Here is a 16,743-nt window from a genome sequence, read left to right on the forward strand (position 1 = left end):
CTGGTTCTTTAATTTTCCAAACTTTATTAAAAACAGATTCAGCACTGGTTTATCTCTGACAATAAGTGGTGAAAGTTCTGTTATCTAAGTCAGCAGTGGGGAAGTCTGGAGCAAAGAGGTGAGCCAAGTACGAGGTTTCAGCACTTTATAGAGGGCTGTTTTTGATCCACTGGACAAAAACACTTCCAGAGAAACAGCAGGCCGTTCTCGCTTCTCATGACATTGCAAAAAAACAGTCATTTGGCTTGGTGTTATTTGCTTTTCCAAGATCTAAGAGATATAAAGACCTTCTCCTAAACAAATAGTTATCAAAATAATTAAGAACATTTCCTTCTCTACATAGCGAATGTGCATTTTTGCATTTTGCTTCATGACCTCGACTAGTGTTTTGTTTTCGGAAGTAGTCAGCATGCTTCTTTTGCAGCTTTGGGAGGAGACGTGATGACTGTTTCCAAGACATCAGATTGCTGTTTATCCATTTGGCTTCCAGGAGGATGCATAGACACCGCCTTGCAAATTCCTAAGAGAAAACCTAAGAGCCTTTCCTATATTACTGCTGTGTAGCAGCCCGGCAACAAGTTTCCCATGAGCAGCTCTGTAGAAACACTTTCTTTCCTGTGAGCAACATAAGCTTGTTTCTCTTTTCCAAAAGATTACATAATACAGGGCCTTCAGGGGTCTGGGTCCTTTCTGTGTGGAGTTTGCATGTTCTCCCCGTGTCTGGGTGGGTTTCCTGCGGGAGCTCCGGTTTCCTTTCACAGTCCAAAAACATGCAGTCAGGTTAAATGGAGATTTGTGTATGTGTGTCTGCCCTGCGAGACTGGCGCCTTGTCCAGGGTGTTACAGTGTGACTTGCGCCCACTGAAAAGCTGCGATAGGCTCCAGCTCCCCCCCCCCATGACCCTGATTGGAGAAGCGGTTAAGAAAGTGAGTGAGTAAGTGCGTGAGAGGAACATATTCAAGAAGAGGACGCAAAGCATGTAGAACCCAGTACTATTTGATATGCACATTTACACATGGTACTGTTTTTTTGCAGAGTGCACAATTGCATCCATAATGTATTTAAACTGCACCTTTTAGGCTTACCAATTTTTTGGTTATTTTTTATATGTTTTTATATTCTTATATTTATACGTTTTAGATTTTATATCATATTTTTGAATTACATTTCATACATTAAATTGCTTTTTAAATTTTTTATTTTATTTATTATTATTATTTTTGCACTACATTAACATGTTTTGTGTGATGCTTGTGATGTTTGTGAATTGCTGCTGTAACACTGCAATTTCCCTTTGTGGATCAATAAAGTAATCAAGCAATCAATCAATCAATAAATCAATTCAAACACTCTTGGTACACAATTAGAACAAAAGTATTGGGACAACGCTTCAAATTTTTGAATTCCTGTGTTTCAGCAACAACTGCTAAAAGGTGTAATAAATCAATAATATAAAGGAAATAGTATTCTTCCAACTTTGCAGCAACAGTTTAGGGAAAGCCTCTTCCTGTGCCAGCATGACTGTGGAACTGAGGCTTTCTTGACCAACATCAGTGCCCTTTTTTAAATATATATATATTTATATTTTGTTTATGCATTTTATCCCCTTTTTCTTCCTTTTAGTGCATCCAGTTGCCCGATTGCGTCATGCTTCCTCTCCACCAATGCCAGCCCCCGTTCTGATTCAGTATACATTTTGTCACCTACACAAGTGCAATGTGGATCAGCACTGTGTACGGAGAGATACACCCCGACAGCACTTTTTTCCCATCTCTGTGCAGGCACCGTCAATCAGCCAGCAAAGGTTGTAATTGCATTAGTTATGACAGAGTCCTTATCCTGCAATAATATCCCACCCCTATCTGAACAACAGGCCAATCGTTGTTCATGTAGCTGCTTAGCCCAGCCGGCTGGCAGAGCTGAGCCTCGATACGATGTATTCGAGATCCCAGCTCTGGTGTTCCAGCGTGTGTTTTTACCACTGCGCCACATGAGCGGCCTACAAATGCACTTTTGACTGAATAGGCACAAATTCCCACATACATACTTGCAGGTCTGGTGAGACTAAAACAATACTGTTGTTCTAGCTGAAAAGATCACATAGAGGCCACTCTGTTTTAATACCATTTGTTTATGAAATGGGATATTTAACAAGGGGATGTTAATCAGGTGTCCAAATACTTTTGGCAATAATTTCACACCAGTGTGTTGTTGCATCAAGATAGATGTTATAAAGTTGTCATGATGACCGAATGTATATACATATATTATCAAATGAAACAAACACCATAAAGCCTTTTAGTATTTTACCCCTTTATCTCAGTCTAGTCATTTCCAATTCCCAACTGTGCTGCTTGCAAAACCCCCGATCTGATCAAGGAAAGCCGGATCACCACATGTCCCTCAGACACGTGTCCAATCTGTAGCCACTTCTTATCACCTGCCAGTATTGTGTTCCCACACAGAGCCGTATTGTGTACAAAGAGCCATGGTAAACTCCATGTGACTCACACAGATGCCTGGACCAGTCCCGGAGATCACATATAGTAGCAGCAGCCCTATCTGGAGACCCTATCTGACCCTCCCTCCTTCAAACACAGCTAACTGTGTTTGTGTGTGGACACCCGGCCAGGTCAGTGGCTCTATGGCGCCTCGCGTGTCAATCAAGACACTCAAGGTAAAGACATGTGGTTTGACTTAAACTGTATGTTATTAGAAAATGTGTCTATTATACTAATTGTGATGAGAATCACATCACATAATGCAGAATTCATTGTCTGTGAAACACATAAAAAGAAAAAAGTGAGTGGTGAGATTATACATGAATAAGATGATGGCAGAATTTGTGAATCACTTGTGCTGCCTGGGACATTATGTCACTTCTACACACATGGACCCGGTTAGCAAACTGTAATGCTAATCTCTGCCTGTTTTCTCTAGTTTACTGGTTTCACTGAGTCATGATTCGGCAAAAATGCTTACACTTAAGATTAGTGCTCAATACATAGAGCTGAAGTCAAATGATTACCTAGACTTAGACCCTTTTCATGACGGAATGACTGGAAGACACTTTCAAAACCTACTGGGTCAACAATATACATAAATCAAATACATTTGCACTGCTGAGTCAAAACATTAGGACCAAAAATGTGCATGGCAGTGCTTATTTTACAATTGGCATATCACAATCAAGAACAAAGTAAATGTTGGGCTGATGGTAGTTCCTGTAGTACCTGTGTTAAATGCAGCCAACATGGGCATTAATAAAAATCTGGGTGTCATTCTGTCTAAGGGATTTTACTAGTCAATGGATCTCTACAAGTTTAAATGTTATGGGTTATGTGCAAGGCCCTTTATAATTCACAGCTATTCAAAATCTATGGTTTGTGTTTAGCGATTTAACATTTTTCATTGTGGAGCTCATGTTTATCTTACTGAATGAGTGTTGATGATCTCCTCTACAGAGATATAGATGACTGGTTTGCTGAGTGTCACCATATCAGAATACTCATCCACGTTAAACTTCTCTTCTGGAGCTGGGACATCACAGGCAGCCTGGAAGAATGCTCTGTAAAATAACACCAGATATCTCAGTCAATGCTACATAAACGAAGGAATATATTCATAATTACGCTTTGTGTGTCCACAGTATTACCTACACTTTCATGTATCTGCAATTTTATATGAATTTAGTGATGTTTGACTATTTTCAATTTTACCACACATGCATTTAAAACATACTGTGTTTTGTTTATTTGTCCATTCTCTGAAACCACTTCCTGATTGTACTGATTGAACTAATTACACAGAAGCTCCGATTGTGAGTTCATTGACACAAGAGCAAATCACGGCCGTTACAAAGCAGTAATAATAAATTCATAAACAATTTTTACATTCCCACCTCAACACTAATCTCTAAGTGCCATAGGCTTATATTTTGTAGACTAATTTCTCCTTTTTTTCTCTCTGCCAGAAGTCTTAGGCCACTAGTGAACAATAAATCTACATGTAAGGCATTTAGCAGGTGCTCCTATCCCAGCCAGACTTACAGAAGTGCTTCCTCAGTAAACATGATCTCATTTTCTCTAATTCATGTAGACAACAGTCCAAGAATACAAATCTGCTAAAACCCTGTTAGAGCCAAAGTAAAGATAGAAGATCTTTTAACATCTCATGTAGAAGATTATTAAGTGCATGTTAGTTCTCATGCTCTGTGATGTACTGGCCAACTGTCCCGGGAATAGGCCCCACCCATTACTGGCCCCACCGCGATCCTGAATAGGATAAAGCTGTGATAAAACAGACAATGAATGAATGAATGATGAATCAATGGAAGTGCTCCCAATTTTCCTCCAAATCTGGTCGTATCCAATTACTCGATTGCATTACGCTTCCTCTCTACTGATGTTGATCTCCACTCTGGTTGAGGAGGGCCATGACTAACACACGCCCCCTCCGACAGGTGTGCAGTAGCCGACTGCATCTCCTCACCTGCACGAGGCGGGTTCATATGCAGATCAGCTTTGTGTACGGAGAGCCACACCCTGATCAACGCATTCTCCCTCGACTATGTCAGCAGAGGTCGTAATTGCATCAGCCAATCGTTGTTCATGTAGGTGCCCAGCCTGTTAGATGGCAGAGCATTTTTTAAAGATGGTAAGAGAGATGTACAAACAGACTGTTGGGTGCTAGTACAGAGAATAGCTTTGATACCTGTCTTCATTAAGTTCTGGGTGGAAGATTAAGACGAGCAAGGTTCTATTTAGCATTTTTCTAGAAATATGAATACACGAATACAGTGTATTTAATTCCAAGTCAGAAAAAAACAACATAGCGTACATTTCAGACCTCCTTAGTGTTTGGCACTGCTGAAAAGCAATAAGCACATTTCTGAAACTGACCTTGTCCATTCTTTTGTACAGTAGGTCAGATTTTCTTCAGAGTCTTTAGAGTCTATCTTTATCTTTAGAGTTTATCTTCATATTGACGTACTTGATTAGATGACTGAGTTGGAGTATTTGTTCACAGAAGCACGTTGAATATGCATCTACTCATCCGCTAATATAAACGTGTTCAAACTGAATACTGAATAAGTCATCCAATTCTTTTCACTTCAAACTCCTTACACAAGATCCATTAATTCACAAGTTTAATGTCAAACACAGTCATGGACAGTTTAGTGTCTACAATTCATCTCACTTGCAAGACTTTGGACTGTGAGAGGAAACCCACACAGACACTGGGAGAACATGCAAACTCCAAACAGAAAGGACCCGGACCGCTTCACCTGGGGATCGAACCCAGGACCTCAAATTTTGGCCCCCACTTTATGTAGGCGCTTTTTTCCTTTGTTTTTTTTCTGTATAATAATACTACTAATAATAACTGCAATAACAATAATGCTTTATTAATAATAATAATTGTATTATTACATTCCTAGAAGAATTATCGTTGTAAAGTTTTCTGTAGATCCAAAAAGGCCAGTAATTCTAATTTTGGGGATTTCCAGTAAGTATGACTCATGCAGGATGAGCAGTAATAGAGCTGACTGAAAATCTGGGCCCCTGTGTATAACCTCACATTCCACATATAAGCATAAGCACACAGACACACACACACACACCAAACCGGTGACCCCCCGACCCCCCCCCCCCCCTCCTGTTTGCTGATGCCACACTTTTAACGCAAAGCCAACCGTTTTCCTTTCAGCATCAATTCCATTTTTACAGTAGCAGCACTGATTTGTGGGTAAAATACATTGTATTGTATTGTACAACCCAGGTCAGTACTTTGAGACATACAGCCTTTTATCAGGGACAATGCTTTAAAGACATTGCTGGGCCATTCCAAAGAAGTTAGGCAGCACTTGTTGAAGTTGATTTTGTGTTTCAAATCATTGTACATTTACATTTTTAGCATTAAGCACACGCTTTTATCTAAAGCGACTAATAACAGTGCTGTAACAGTATATTGTCCAAACAATTGAGGGTTAAAGGCCTTGCTCAAGGGCCCAACAGTGACAACCAGGCAGTGGTGAGGCTTAACCCAGCGACCTTTTATTTTTTTTTCCCCTCCCTTTTTTCTCCCACTTTAGCGCATCCTCCAATTTTCTGCCCGTCAATCATCCTCTCACTAATGCTGGTCCCTGCTCCTGACTGGGGAGGACGAGGCTGCTCCACGCCCCCTCCGACACGTGCACAGCAATCGAACATCTTAACACCTACACTTGACGAGTGCAATGCAGTACAGAGCTGTGTACAGAGAGCCACACCCTCTACCGCACTCCAGAGGTCGTAATCGCACTAGTCTGAGAGAGAGTCCCCATCCGGCTTAATCCCACCCCTATCAATTTTCTTCAGCTGAATGAAAGCAAGTCAGAGGTTATCGTTTTTGGGGGTCCTCATCACATCAATAGTGTCTCCAATAACCTTGGTCACTTGTCTACATGTGTCAAAACATCTGTGAGAAATCTTGGTGTTATCTTTGACTCTGACCTCCGATTTGATAAACAAATCAACTCTGTGGTAAGGAATAGCTTCTTCCAGCTCAGAAATATTGCGAAGATTAAGCCTTTTCTCTGCTATTCTGACCTGGAAAAAGTTATTCATGCATTCATTTCTGCAAGAATTGACTACTGTAATTCTCTGTATATTGGGATTAGTCAGTCTCTGTTGCGGCGCTTGCAGGTAGTCCAGAATGCAGCAGCAAGGTTACTGACTAATACCAAGAAAAGAAACCATATTACACCAGTCCTTGCCTCACTACATTGGCTGCCTGTTCAGCACAGGATTCAGTTTAAAGTGCTTTTATTTGTTTTTTAAAGCGCTTAATGGTCAACCCCCGGCTTATCTCAGTGGTATGCTTTCTCCCGCAACCGCACAGCGATCTTTAAGATCAGCCACTCAGAACTTGTTGACTGTTCCTAGGGCTCGTTTGAAGCTAAAAGGTGATCGTGCATTTGCAGTTTATGCTCCGAGGCTATGGAACACTCTACCTCCTAATATTCGACAAGCACCTTCGGCCGCTGTTTTTAAATCACTACTAAAAACATTCCTTTATAAGCTGGCATTTGAACAGTGAGGAGCTGTGTTAATTTTAATTGTTTAGTCTATTTGTATCTGTTTTATTTTGTCTCTTACTCTGTATTTTTATTTGGTTCTTACTTTTTTAATATATTGTTGTGTTATGTATGCTTATTCGATGTACAGCACTTTGGGCAACGTAAGTTGTTTTAAGAGTGCTTTATAAATAAAATTTACTTACTTACTTACTTACTATCTGAACAACAGGCCAATCGTTGTTCAAGTGGCCACTCAGCCTCAGCCGGCAGGCAGAGCCGAAGTTCAAAACAATGTATTCGAGATCTCAGCTCTGGTGAACAGCGTGCACTTTACCGCTGTGCCACCTGAGCGACCCCAGCGACCTTTTTAATTACTAGTCCAGTACCTTAACCACTAGGCTACAACTGCCCTTCAAACTGTTGTACTGTTGTAGTCTTGTTTTAGTTTCAGTTTCTTCCCTGACTGCATCACATTGCTTTCATTTTTTTCCATATTTAAAGAAATTAACAAAATATATACATTTAGAGTGAATGCATAAACTATTGTTTACTATATTGTATATTTTCAATATTTTTTTTCACGTCCATCCACCATCCTGTAACAGCAGGCTAGCAAACTGCTAAAAAGCTAAAAAGGACATTAGGTTTACATTTACATTTGTGGCTTTTAGTAGATGCTTTTATTCTAAGCGACTCACAATAATTATTATTACTATTTTTTATTATTTTGTTTATGCATTTTCTCCCATTTTTCTCCCGACTTTAGCGTATCCAATTACCCAGTTGTATTATGTTCCTCTCCACTGATGTTGAGGAGAGCCATGACTGACACACTCCCCTTCCGACACGTGTGCAGTAGCCGACTGCATCTTTTCACCTGCACCAGGCGAGTTCATATGCAGATCAGCTTTGTCTACGGAGAGCCACACCCTGATCAACGCATTATTCCCCACCTCTGTGCAGGTGCCATCAATCTGCCAGCAAAGGTTGTAATTGAATCAGTTATGAAGTCCTGTTCAGCTGACACCCTTTATGAACAACAGGCCAATCGCTGTTCATGTAGACGCCCAGCCTGCCGGATAGCGGAGCTGAGATTCGAAACGACAAGTTCAAAATGTCAGCTCTGGTGTGCTAGTGTGTTTTACCTCTGCACCACCTGAGTGCCCACGACTCACACTTATAACTGAATACAATTTCAGCAATACAATTTCAGCAATTAAAGTGATAGGGCCAGTGATAGCTCAGTGATAGCTCAGTGGTTAAGGTACTGGACTAGTAAGCAGAAGGTTGCTGGTTTGAGCCCCGCCACCACCAAGTTGCCACTGTTGGGTCCCTAAGAAAGGCCCTTAACCCTTAATTGCTCATCGTGCTCTGCTCATTGTGTAAGTCGCTTTGGATAAAAGCGTCTGCGAAATGCTGAAAATGTAAATGAAAATGTAAATTAAAGTTGAGGGGCCTTGCTCAGGGGCTCAACAGTGGTAACTGGCGTGGTGGGGCTTCCCCGGTTTAAGTCTCAAAATTATATTGTTATATAAGTGAATTATTTTAGTAGTTAAACTTTATAATGTATCAGTAATCATTCTGATTGTGCTTCGTTACCATTAAATCTTCTGTAATTTAGGGATATAACTAATATTTTAAGTAGCGAGCAGCTCAGCTAACCAGATTTGAAGTCCTGTGCTGTAACGACCCAAAAACCATTTACAATCCCTTACCTAAAAGTAAATACTCACTTGAATTTCTGATAGGTAGAGGAGATGTAGTTGTTCATGGGTGTGAGATGGTCACTCTCGCCCTCAAACAGTTTGTTGGCGGCGGCGTGCTGCAGCATCTTCGCCACAGAGCCCAAATTCCTCCTCTGTTCTGAATGCAGCTGCCCTCCTGCCGTCATGTCTATGATGTCGAACCCGTCTGGAGCCACGATAGCCGGATTCATGTACCGGTAATAAAGCAGGTTTCCAACAATCTGTTTCGAAGTTAAAGTACAAGCAGGGTTTAACAATTCAAATTGATGTAAATATTATAATAAATTAAATCACTTGGCTACATGTCATCTAGTTCTACAAAGAAGTTGTACTTATAAGTTTTACATCTGACCTTTAGTAGATCATCATCAGATGAATCGGGGAATTTCTCATGAAGTGTATCCTTCAGTACCTTAGCCATGTACCTCATGCCATAGCTGTGGGCGTACAAACAAAGAAATAAGGAGCATAAATCAATTTTATCAGAAAAAACATCAGGCCAGAGACATATAACAAATATATGTAGGCTATGTAGTCAGTGCGTTTCAGATAATGTAAAAATAAAGTAAGAATAATGCAAGAAATTCAACTAATTGGGCTTTGTGACCGTTGAGCTGCAGCTTTTCAGTTTAAAAGTCAATGCTGCCCTCTAGGTGAACATACCACAACAGACATAAGCAGAACACAAAGCATTTAACATTTTGAGTAGATTTAAACTTTAATAAATATACTGTTTTAAACTAGATTACTACAGTGCAAAATTCTAATGTATTTAAACAGATCTGGACAATACAGAGTGCATTTGTATTGCTTTCAACAATATATTATAAAATATAATAAAAAAATACTTAAACCTTTAAAGCCCTGTAACATTACATAAATCATTTACAAATCTATGTTTGACTTGATTTAGAAAAGAAAATAATATATTCTTTAAATAATATCAATAATGAACTATTTATTATTAAATATATTAAACAAATATTAAGTAATAAATATACTATTATTCATATACTTTTCTGTGGGGAAGGGGGATAGGAGCACAGTGGCACAATGGGTTGCTTTATCACCTCACAGCAAGAAAGGCTTGGGTACGATTTCCGAACTGAGTGACCAGGCTCCTACCCACTGGCCTGCACAAAGCACCCAGAAGAAAACCCATGCAGACACTGGGAGAACAAGCAAACTCAACACAGTGTAGAAAGGACCTGGACCGCTCCAACTGGGAATCAAACCTGGTAACTTCTTGGAGCAAGGTGACCATGCCACCCTGCTTTATTATCAGGTTTTCGAAATAGACGCCTCACACACACAAAAAAAAAACATCTAGTTCAAAAATTCAAAATTCAAACCCATATAAAGCCAATGTTAAGCTAACAGCATACGATACTTACGGGATCGTGTCTAATGATGACATGATGGAGCTGAGCACTTTGTCTGTGACGGTGCGCAGTGTTTGATTGGATGATTCCAGTCTAGTCCTGACTTCTTCATGAGACAGAGCCTGTTCCACTGTTACCTCATATGGCAGCTTACTACAAGTTAAAAGCAAATGAAGGACAGAAACAACAAGTAAATTGACTCACCAGTTTAAATCAACACTGTTTAAAATGTATCAAATTATAGCAACCCAGAGACTGCTTAGATTGTATTCAGTCAGAATAAGTGCCTAAAAACTTAAATTATGGTGCCTCCACCATACTTTACAGCTGGTTATGCTAGTAGTGTTGTCGGTGTGCAGTACATCTTTCAATCAAAACACTGTTTTATATTCTGTTACATGGTCTGTTGCATATCGACTGTAGAGAGCATCCTGACAAGCTGCATCACAGTCTGGTATGGTAGTGCCACTGCTGCTGAACACAAGGCCCTTCAGAGGGTGGTGAAAACTGCCCAGCAAATCACAGCAACCGCACTCCCACCCATACTGGACATTTACAGCAAAAGATGTCTGAGGAAAGCCAGGAACATTTCCTCTGACCCCACACACCCCAGCCACGTCCATCTGGGAAGAGGTACCGGACCATCCGAGCCAGAACCACCAGATTTAAGAACAGTTTTTATCCATGGGCAGTTACACTGGTAACTCCTACAATTCCAACCAGAACATAAGCATACCTCTCATTGCACCTGCACTTTTATTGGGACTTTGTTTACTTAAAGCTAAGCTGCTAATTCACTACCTCAGACATGTCTATGCACATTGTCCTTGCACCTTTGTCTTGTCTATGCACCTTTTTTGTGTCTTTTGTCTTGCACTATTGTCTTTCGTCTACACTGGAGATGTAACCTGACAGTGTTTCGTTAAACTGTACAACCACGTATTGTATAATGACAATAAAGTTGAATTGAATTGAATTATTCTATCGATTTAGGATTGAGCAGAGGCATTTGGAACATTAACAGGACAAACTTTTAAAAAAAAGCAGTGTCGTCCACTTACTTATAAACACATGAACTGATTCTTTTTGACCTCCTGTGACCAGATCATTGCAGAATTTAAATTTGTATTGTAAGTAACAACAGTACTTACACACTAAAAAGTAGGTACACTTCTAAAGAATTTGTCTTCTTGTAGCTAAATTAAGAATTAAAACATTTAATGTCTTTAAAATGTTACGATTAGGTGTGCGTGTGTGTGTATGTGTGTGTTTGTTTTAAGGTTCTTTAAAAAATACTATACTCACTTCCAAGTGCTTTTTAATAATTGGTACACCTACATCTGGTTTACATACTTATTTAAATCCCATGAACGTTTAATGGTATTTTGTATTTCTCAAGAACAACTGTTTTAGATCAGACAACATAATTAATTGTGAAATAATTAGTAATTATTTACAGAAATTAATTATACTAATAATTGGTAAAATTGGCCACATATTTTTTGCATTGTGGACAGATCTCCCACAGAACATTAAACTAAAACAGAAGAATCATACACAGAAAAATCTGTAAATGCCAACACTGACCTGGCCTCTCCAGAAGCCGACTCTACCTGGTTGACCCAGGCCTTGTAGATGTCTATGGGGTTGGTGTTTATGCCCAGGCTCTTATCCGCAATAATGTCTTTCACCACCGGCGAGAGGAGCTGCCTCAGAGCGTTCTGACCCCGAGCCCCTCTGTTAAAGCTCACCACCATCTTAATGACTGTAGGATTTCCAGTCACGATATCCTGAATCTGGTCCACCTTTGACCTGCCGGGGTAATTACAACAGTTTACAACGTTTCTTAAAAGAATGTACACGCTCTGCTAGATCTAGCCTCAGTTTAAAATGTGTTGCACCACTGAACTATTTAACTACGTCCATGAGAACACAAAACCAGATGTGTGGTAAAATTAGGCTGAAGGTTACTAAAATAAATAAAGCTAATCGTACAATAGGGTGGCACGGTGGCTTAGTGAATAGCACAGTCGCCTCACAGCAAGAAGGTCCTGGGTTCGATCCCCAGGCGGGGATCCCCAGGTTTTCCGTGGGTTTCCTCCGGGAGCTCCGGTTTCCTCCCACAGTCCAAAAACTTGCATTCAGGTTAATAGGAGACACTAAATTGCCCTATAGGTGAATGGGTGTGTATGTGGGTCTGCCCCGCGATGGACTGGCGTCCCGACTGTGTGCCTTGCTCCCATTGAAAAGCTGGGATAGGCTCCAGCACCCCCCCCCCCCCCCCCAAACCCTAATTGAATAAGCAGATAAGAAAATGAATAATCGAATGAATAATATTACAATAATATAATTAAATAATAATTCAATAAAGCATGAGAGCAAAATTGCTCTTGTGGAAAATTTACTGATGCTGAAACGTTACAACTGAGAAAAAGGATACGACCAGACCGGGTAAAAAACCAAAAAAAAATGCAAATATAAAATTAATTTTAAAAGTTTGTTTTATTTTAGTCATTTCTGCTAAAAGTGGTTCTTTGGTCAAATTACAACCACATTTTGGGTTTGGAAAAAAGCTTGCATTGTGAAAACATTTATTATTTGAAGATGTATTCTCTTACTTTATCTCTTCTTTGAGAGCAGATTCAAACAGTTTGAGAAGCAGGTACTCCTCACGCTGGTTGGAAGCGTAGTTATACAGTGTAAAGATCACAGTGTCCATAAACTTAGTGGACTTGTTCTGAGGCATCTGGAAAATGAGCTTGGCCAAATATGATGGATTTGTCTGTTTGAACAAGAGAAAAATAATAATAAAATATTGAAATGTACACAATATTACAAGATTACAAAGTGATGTGTGACATTTAATGACTCCAGAATTATTAGCTTGCTGTAATAAAGCTTGGTGTAGAAAGTTCACCTGTAAAAGGTAGAAGAGGTGCTGGTATGCCTCCAGTCTGCCTCTCTTCTCTTTGCTCAGGCCTTTGATGCCCTGTTTGTCTACTACGATCAGATCCTCTCCCGTCATTTTGTTCTTTTTGGTTTTCATCTTTTTACTCAGTGACACCACGTCCTGTTGGAATTATGTACAAAGAAATGGGTAGAACAACTATAATAAAAATGGCTGACTTATGGAAGATAATGCACATAAAAACACCAATAAATATTGTTTAATCATAAGGTAAACACTCTCATAACAGTTTCATAATGGAACATGGTAGCAGCCGTTTGAGAGCTGATTCATGTTAGAGTAGTGTTCCTCTGTGCAGACCAGTTTGACTATAAGCTGGGGACACAAAGACACAGCAGGATTGACAATCACCAGTGTCTTGTACCCTCTGCTCTGCCTAGGTTGGCCGGCAGTTGGGGTACGAGGTCAAGTTGTGCATGATCTTGATTGACAGACAACAGCATCTCATGAGCGTTAATTTGCGTCATGACTTCAAGGTTTTCTATTTATCACTGCTTTTGCTACTTAAAAAAAAAAAAAAATTCCCCCTTTTTAGCGCATCCAATTGTTCATTTGCATCGTGCTTGCTCTCTGTCTATGCCGAACCCTGCCCTGACCGAGGAGATCGAAGCTAACCCATATCCCCTCCGAAACATGGGCAGCAGCCGGATGCATTTTTGCCACCCGCACATTGATGAGTTTGGTGCCACCTAGCAATACATGCAGAGAGACACACCCTAAGGGCACTCTTCCTCATCTCTGTGCAGGCGCCGGTAGAGATCGTAATCGCATTCAGACAGAGAGAGACCCACATCCGGTTCTTTGTCCCACCCCCCAACTGAGCAACCGGCCAATCGTTGCTCATACAGCCACTCAGCCTCGAACCGGTGAGGCAGAGCTGGATTCGGAACGAGGTACTCAGAATCCAGCTCTGGTTGCAGCGTGTCTTTTTACCACTGCGCCACCTGAGCGGCCATTCTGTATCTTTTTAGGGAGTTCATGGTCATGGTCGGAGCCACCCTGGATGAGTGAGTGACCCCACAGGCAGAATAACGAAAGCGGTCCCTACAGATGGAGCCAAACTGGGCGCAGGCTGGACCAGTCGGTAGTGTGGACGTACTGCTCTTGTTATGCCCCAACTGGCTTGTTGTGTTAAAGTTCCCTATCAAAGTTAGTTTGTCGCGCATGACTAAGGTAGCTTGTCATATTGCAACATCCAGCTCTCATTTCTGCGCTGTCCCTGTTCTGTCCCTTTTCTCCATTGCGGGTTGCAGGTGTGTTCGTGTCTTTATTACTTTTTTTCTAATATTTTGACCACTTCATATATGCAACTGTCCCCCTTTTTGGTTCACAGCTTTTAGCCACAGTATTATTCTACTTTAATTAAATATCTGCAAATAGGTTCTATTTCCTGTCTTGCGGGTGTGTGGGGATTGCGCCTCGTTCTCTCTCTAGAAGGTGCGCCCAGCCTACTTCTTTCTTTTCAATGGTAAATGCAAATAAAGTTTCTTCACTGTATTGGTTGGAAATCAGTTTCCAGCATTACGATTTTAAATACGTCCATTATTTCCCTCCTAATAAACAAAAGTGCTAAAAAAGTGAAGATGATGAAAATAAATAAAGCAATTTACTTTAATACACATTTACTAACTTCTTCATTTTTCCATACCTGAAGAGTAATTCTATTCTTAACCAACAGGCCGATCTTAATGTCCATCAGGTTCAAGTCTTTCTCCATTTGCTGATTGTCACGAATCTTAGTTACCACTTCCTCTCTGAGCCGTGTCACGTCCAGCTCTTCCTGCAGGTCGAGGTTGCTCTGTTCCAGGAGATGAGCGAACTTACGCACCACCGAGAGTGGAGGGTCCTGAGCACCCGCTACAGCACACATAAACAGTCATCGTATTAATTTTCCAACAAACAACAGCAAGTACAGGAGTAGATATTACATGACTTTACTCACTGAGGGTTTTGTAATCATCTCTGGCTTTGTTTGCTTTCAGAAAAGCCTGAATCGTTATAATCTCTTTTTCCTGTAGACACAAAGTGGAACATTTACTATGTTATACTGTTAGTATATAGGCAGAGCAATACATTTATTGCAAGCAGAGTTTTATCACAGGATTATAAAGGACTTAATTGTTCAATACAGTAGAACCTTGAGTTATGAACTATTTACCATACGAACATTTCGGGTTACGAGCGATCTTTTTCAACTTAAGGTACGAACAAATTTCGCATTACGAACAGAAATTCGCCAAACACGTGACGTCACAAACAAGTTCACTGTGGGATGCACTGCAGTCAGCATGGCTCCAGATACCTGTGACAACCTACCAGGACCTTACTGAGTCACTCCCAGTCCGTCTAGCTGCTGTCCGTGCTGCACATGCTGCACAGTCTCAAACCTAGCCAATCATGTCTGTGTACAAACACAGCCGACTGATAGAACTACTGGGGTTTAAACCCGGATTTCAATGTTGTGGGCTAGCATAAAAGACTGTTGCACCACTTAAGTGCCTCTGTACTACATATAGTGTAGGTAAATGTAGGATTGGAAAATCTAACTGTCAAACGGAGAATTTATGTCAAACAGAGCATTTTCATTCCCCATCAGTATAGAAACAGCTGGTAACTCACATGGTCTTTAAAATACTGCAGTCTCTTCCTGTAAGCTTGCCTGGTTCTCCACATTTTCACGAAAGACTGTAACTGATTTGCAAACGAATAAAACATGTTAATATAATAATGTGCACAAGAAAACAAGAAAAAGCAGTAATAATTAATACCACCTCCTTGTTTCTACACTCACTGTTCATTTTATCAGCTTCACTTACCATATAGAAGCACTTTGTAGTTCTACAATTACTGACTGTAGTCCATCTGTTTCTCTGCATGCTTTGTTAGTTCCCTTTCATGCGGTTCTTCAATGATCAGGACCACTACAGAGCAGGTATTATTTAGGTGGTGGATCATTCTCAGCACTGCAGTGACACTGACATGGTGGTGGGGTGTTAGTGTATGTTGTGCTGGTATGAGTGGATCAGACACAGCACCACTGCTGGAGTTTTTAAATACCGTGTCCACTTACTTAGACATTCCTACCTAGTTGGTCCACCTTGTAGATGTAAAGTCAGAGACAATCGCTCATCTATTGCTGCTGTTTGAGTTGATCATCTTCTATACCTTCATCAGTGGTCACAGGACGCTGCCCATCGGGTGCTGTTGGCTGGATATATTTGGTTGGTGGACTATTCTCAGTCCAGCAGTGACAGCGAGGTGTTTAAAAACTCCAGCAGTGCTGCTGTGTCTGATCCCCTCATACCAGCACAACACACTAACACACCACCACCATGTCAGTGTCACTGCAGTGCTGAGAATGATCCACCACCCAAATAATACCTGCTCTGTAGTGGTCCTGGGAGAGTCCTGACCATTGAAGAACACAAAGTGGGCTAACAAAACATGCAGAGAAACAGATGGACTACAGTCAGTAATTGTAGAACTACAAAGTACTTCTATATGGTAAGTGGAGCTGATAAAATGGACAGTGAGTGTAAAAACAAGTAGGTGGTTTTAATGTTATGGCTGATCAGTGTACATATGGT

The 16,743-nt window shown here is 40.6% G+C and overlaps 1 protein-coding gene across 1 annotated transcript in view; it reads right to left on the reverse strand.

Moving 5' to 3' along the window:
* The window catches only part of iqgap2 (IQ motif containing GTPase activating protein 2), a 103,831-nt gene that overhangs the window by 21,942 nt on the left and 65,146 nt on the right, over nucleotides 1–16,743 (reverse strand). Inside the window, exons 21-30 of the mRNA XM_063018208.1 lie at nucleotides 15,776–15,847; nucleotides 15,099–15,168; nucleotides 14,805–15,013; nucleotides 13,106–13,258; nucleotides 12,807–12,970; nucleotides 11,776–12,000; nucleotides 10,201–10,341; nucleotides 9,159–9,243; nucleotides 8,795–9,027; nucleotides 3,437–3,569 (exon numbers count right to left, since the gene is read on the reverse strand). Coding sequence (XP_062874278.1) covers nucleotides 3,437–3,569; nucleotides 8,795–9,027; nucleotides 9,159–9,243; nucleotides 10,201–10,341; nucleotides 11,776–12,000; nucleotides 12,807–12,970; nucleotides 13,106–13,258; nucleotides 14,805–15,013; nucleotides 15,099–15,168; nucleotides 15,776–15,847 — 1,485 coding nt within the window. The remainder of the gene's footprint in view (nucleotides 1–3,436; nucleotides 3,570–8,794; nucleotides 9,028–9,158; nucleotides 9,244–10,200; nucleotides 10,342–11,775; nucleotides 12,001–12,806; nucleotides 12,971–13,105; nucleotides 13,259–14,804; nucleotides 15,014–15,098; nucleotides 15,169–15,775; nucleotides 15,848–16,743) is intronic.

The sequence above is a fragment of the Trichomycterus rosablanca genome, chromosome 21 (genome assembly GCF_030014385.1).
Source record: "Trichomycterus rosablanca isolate fTriRos1 chromosome 21, fTriRos1.hap1, whole genome shotgun sequence".
NCBI lineage: Eukaryota > Metazoa > Chordata > Actinopteri > Siluriformes > Trichomycteridae > Trichomycterus > Trichomycterus rosablanca.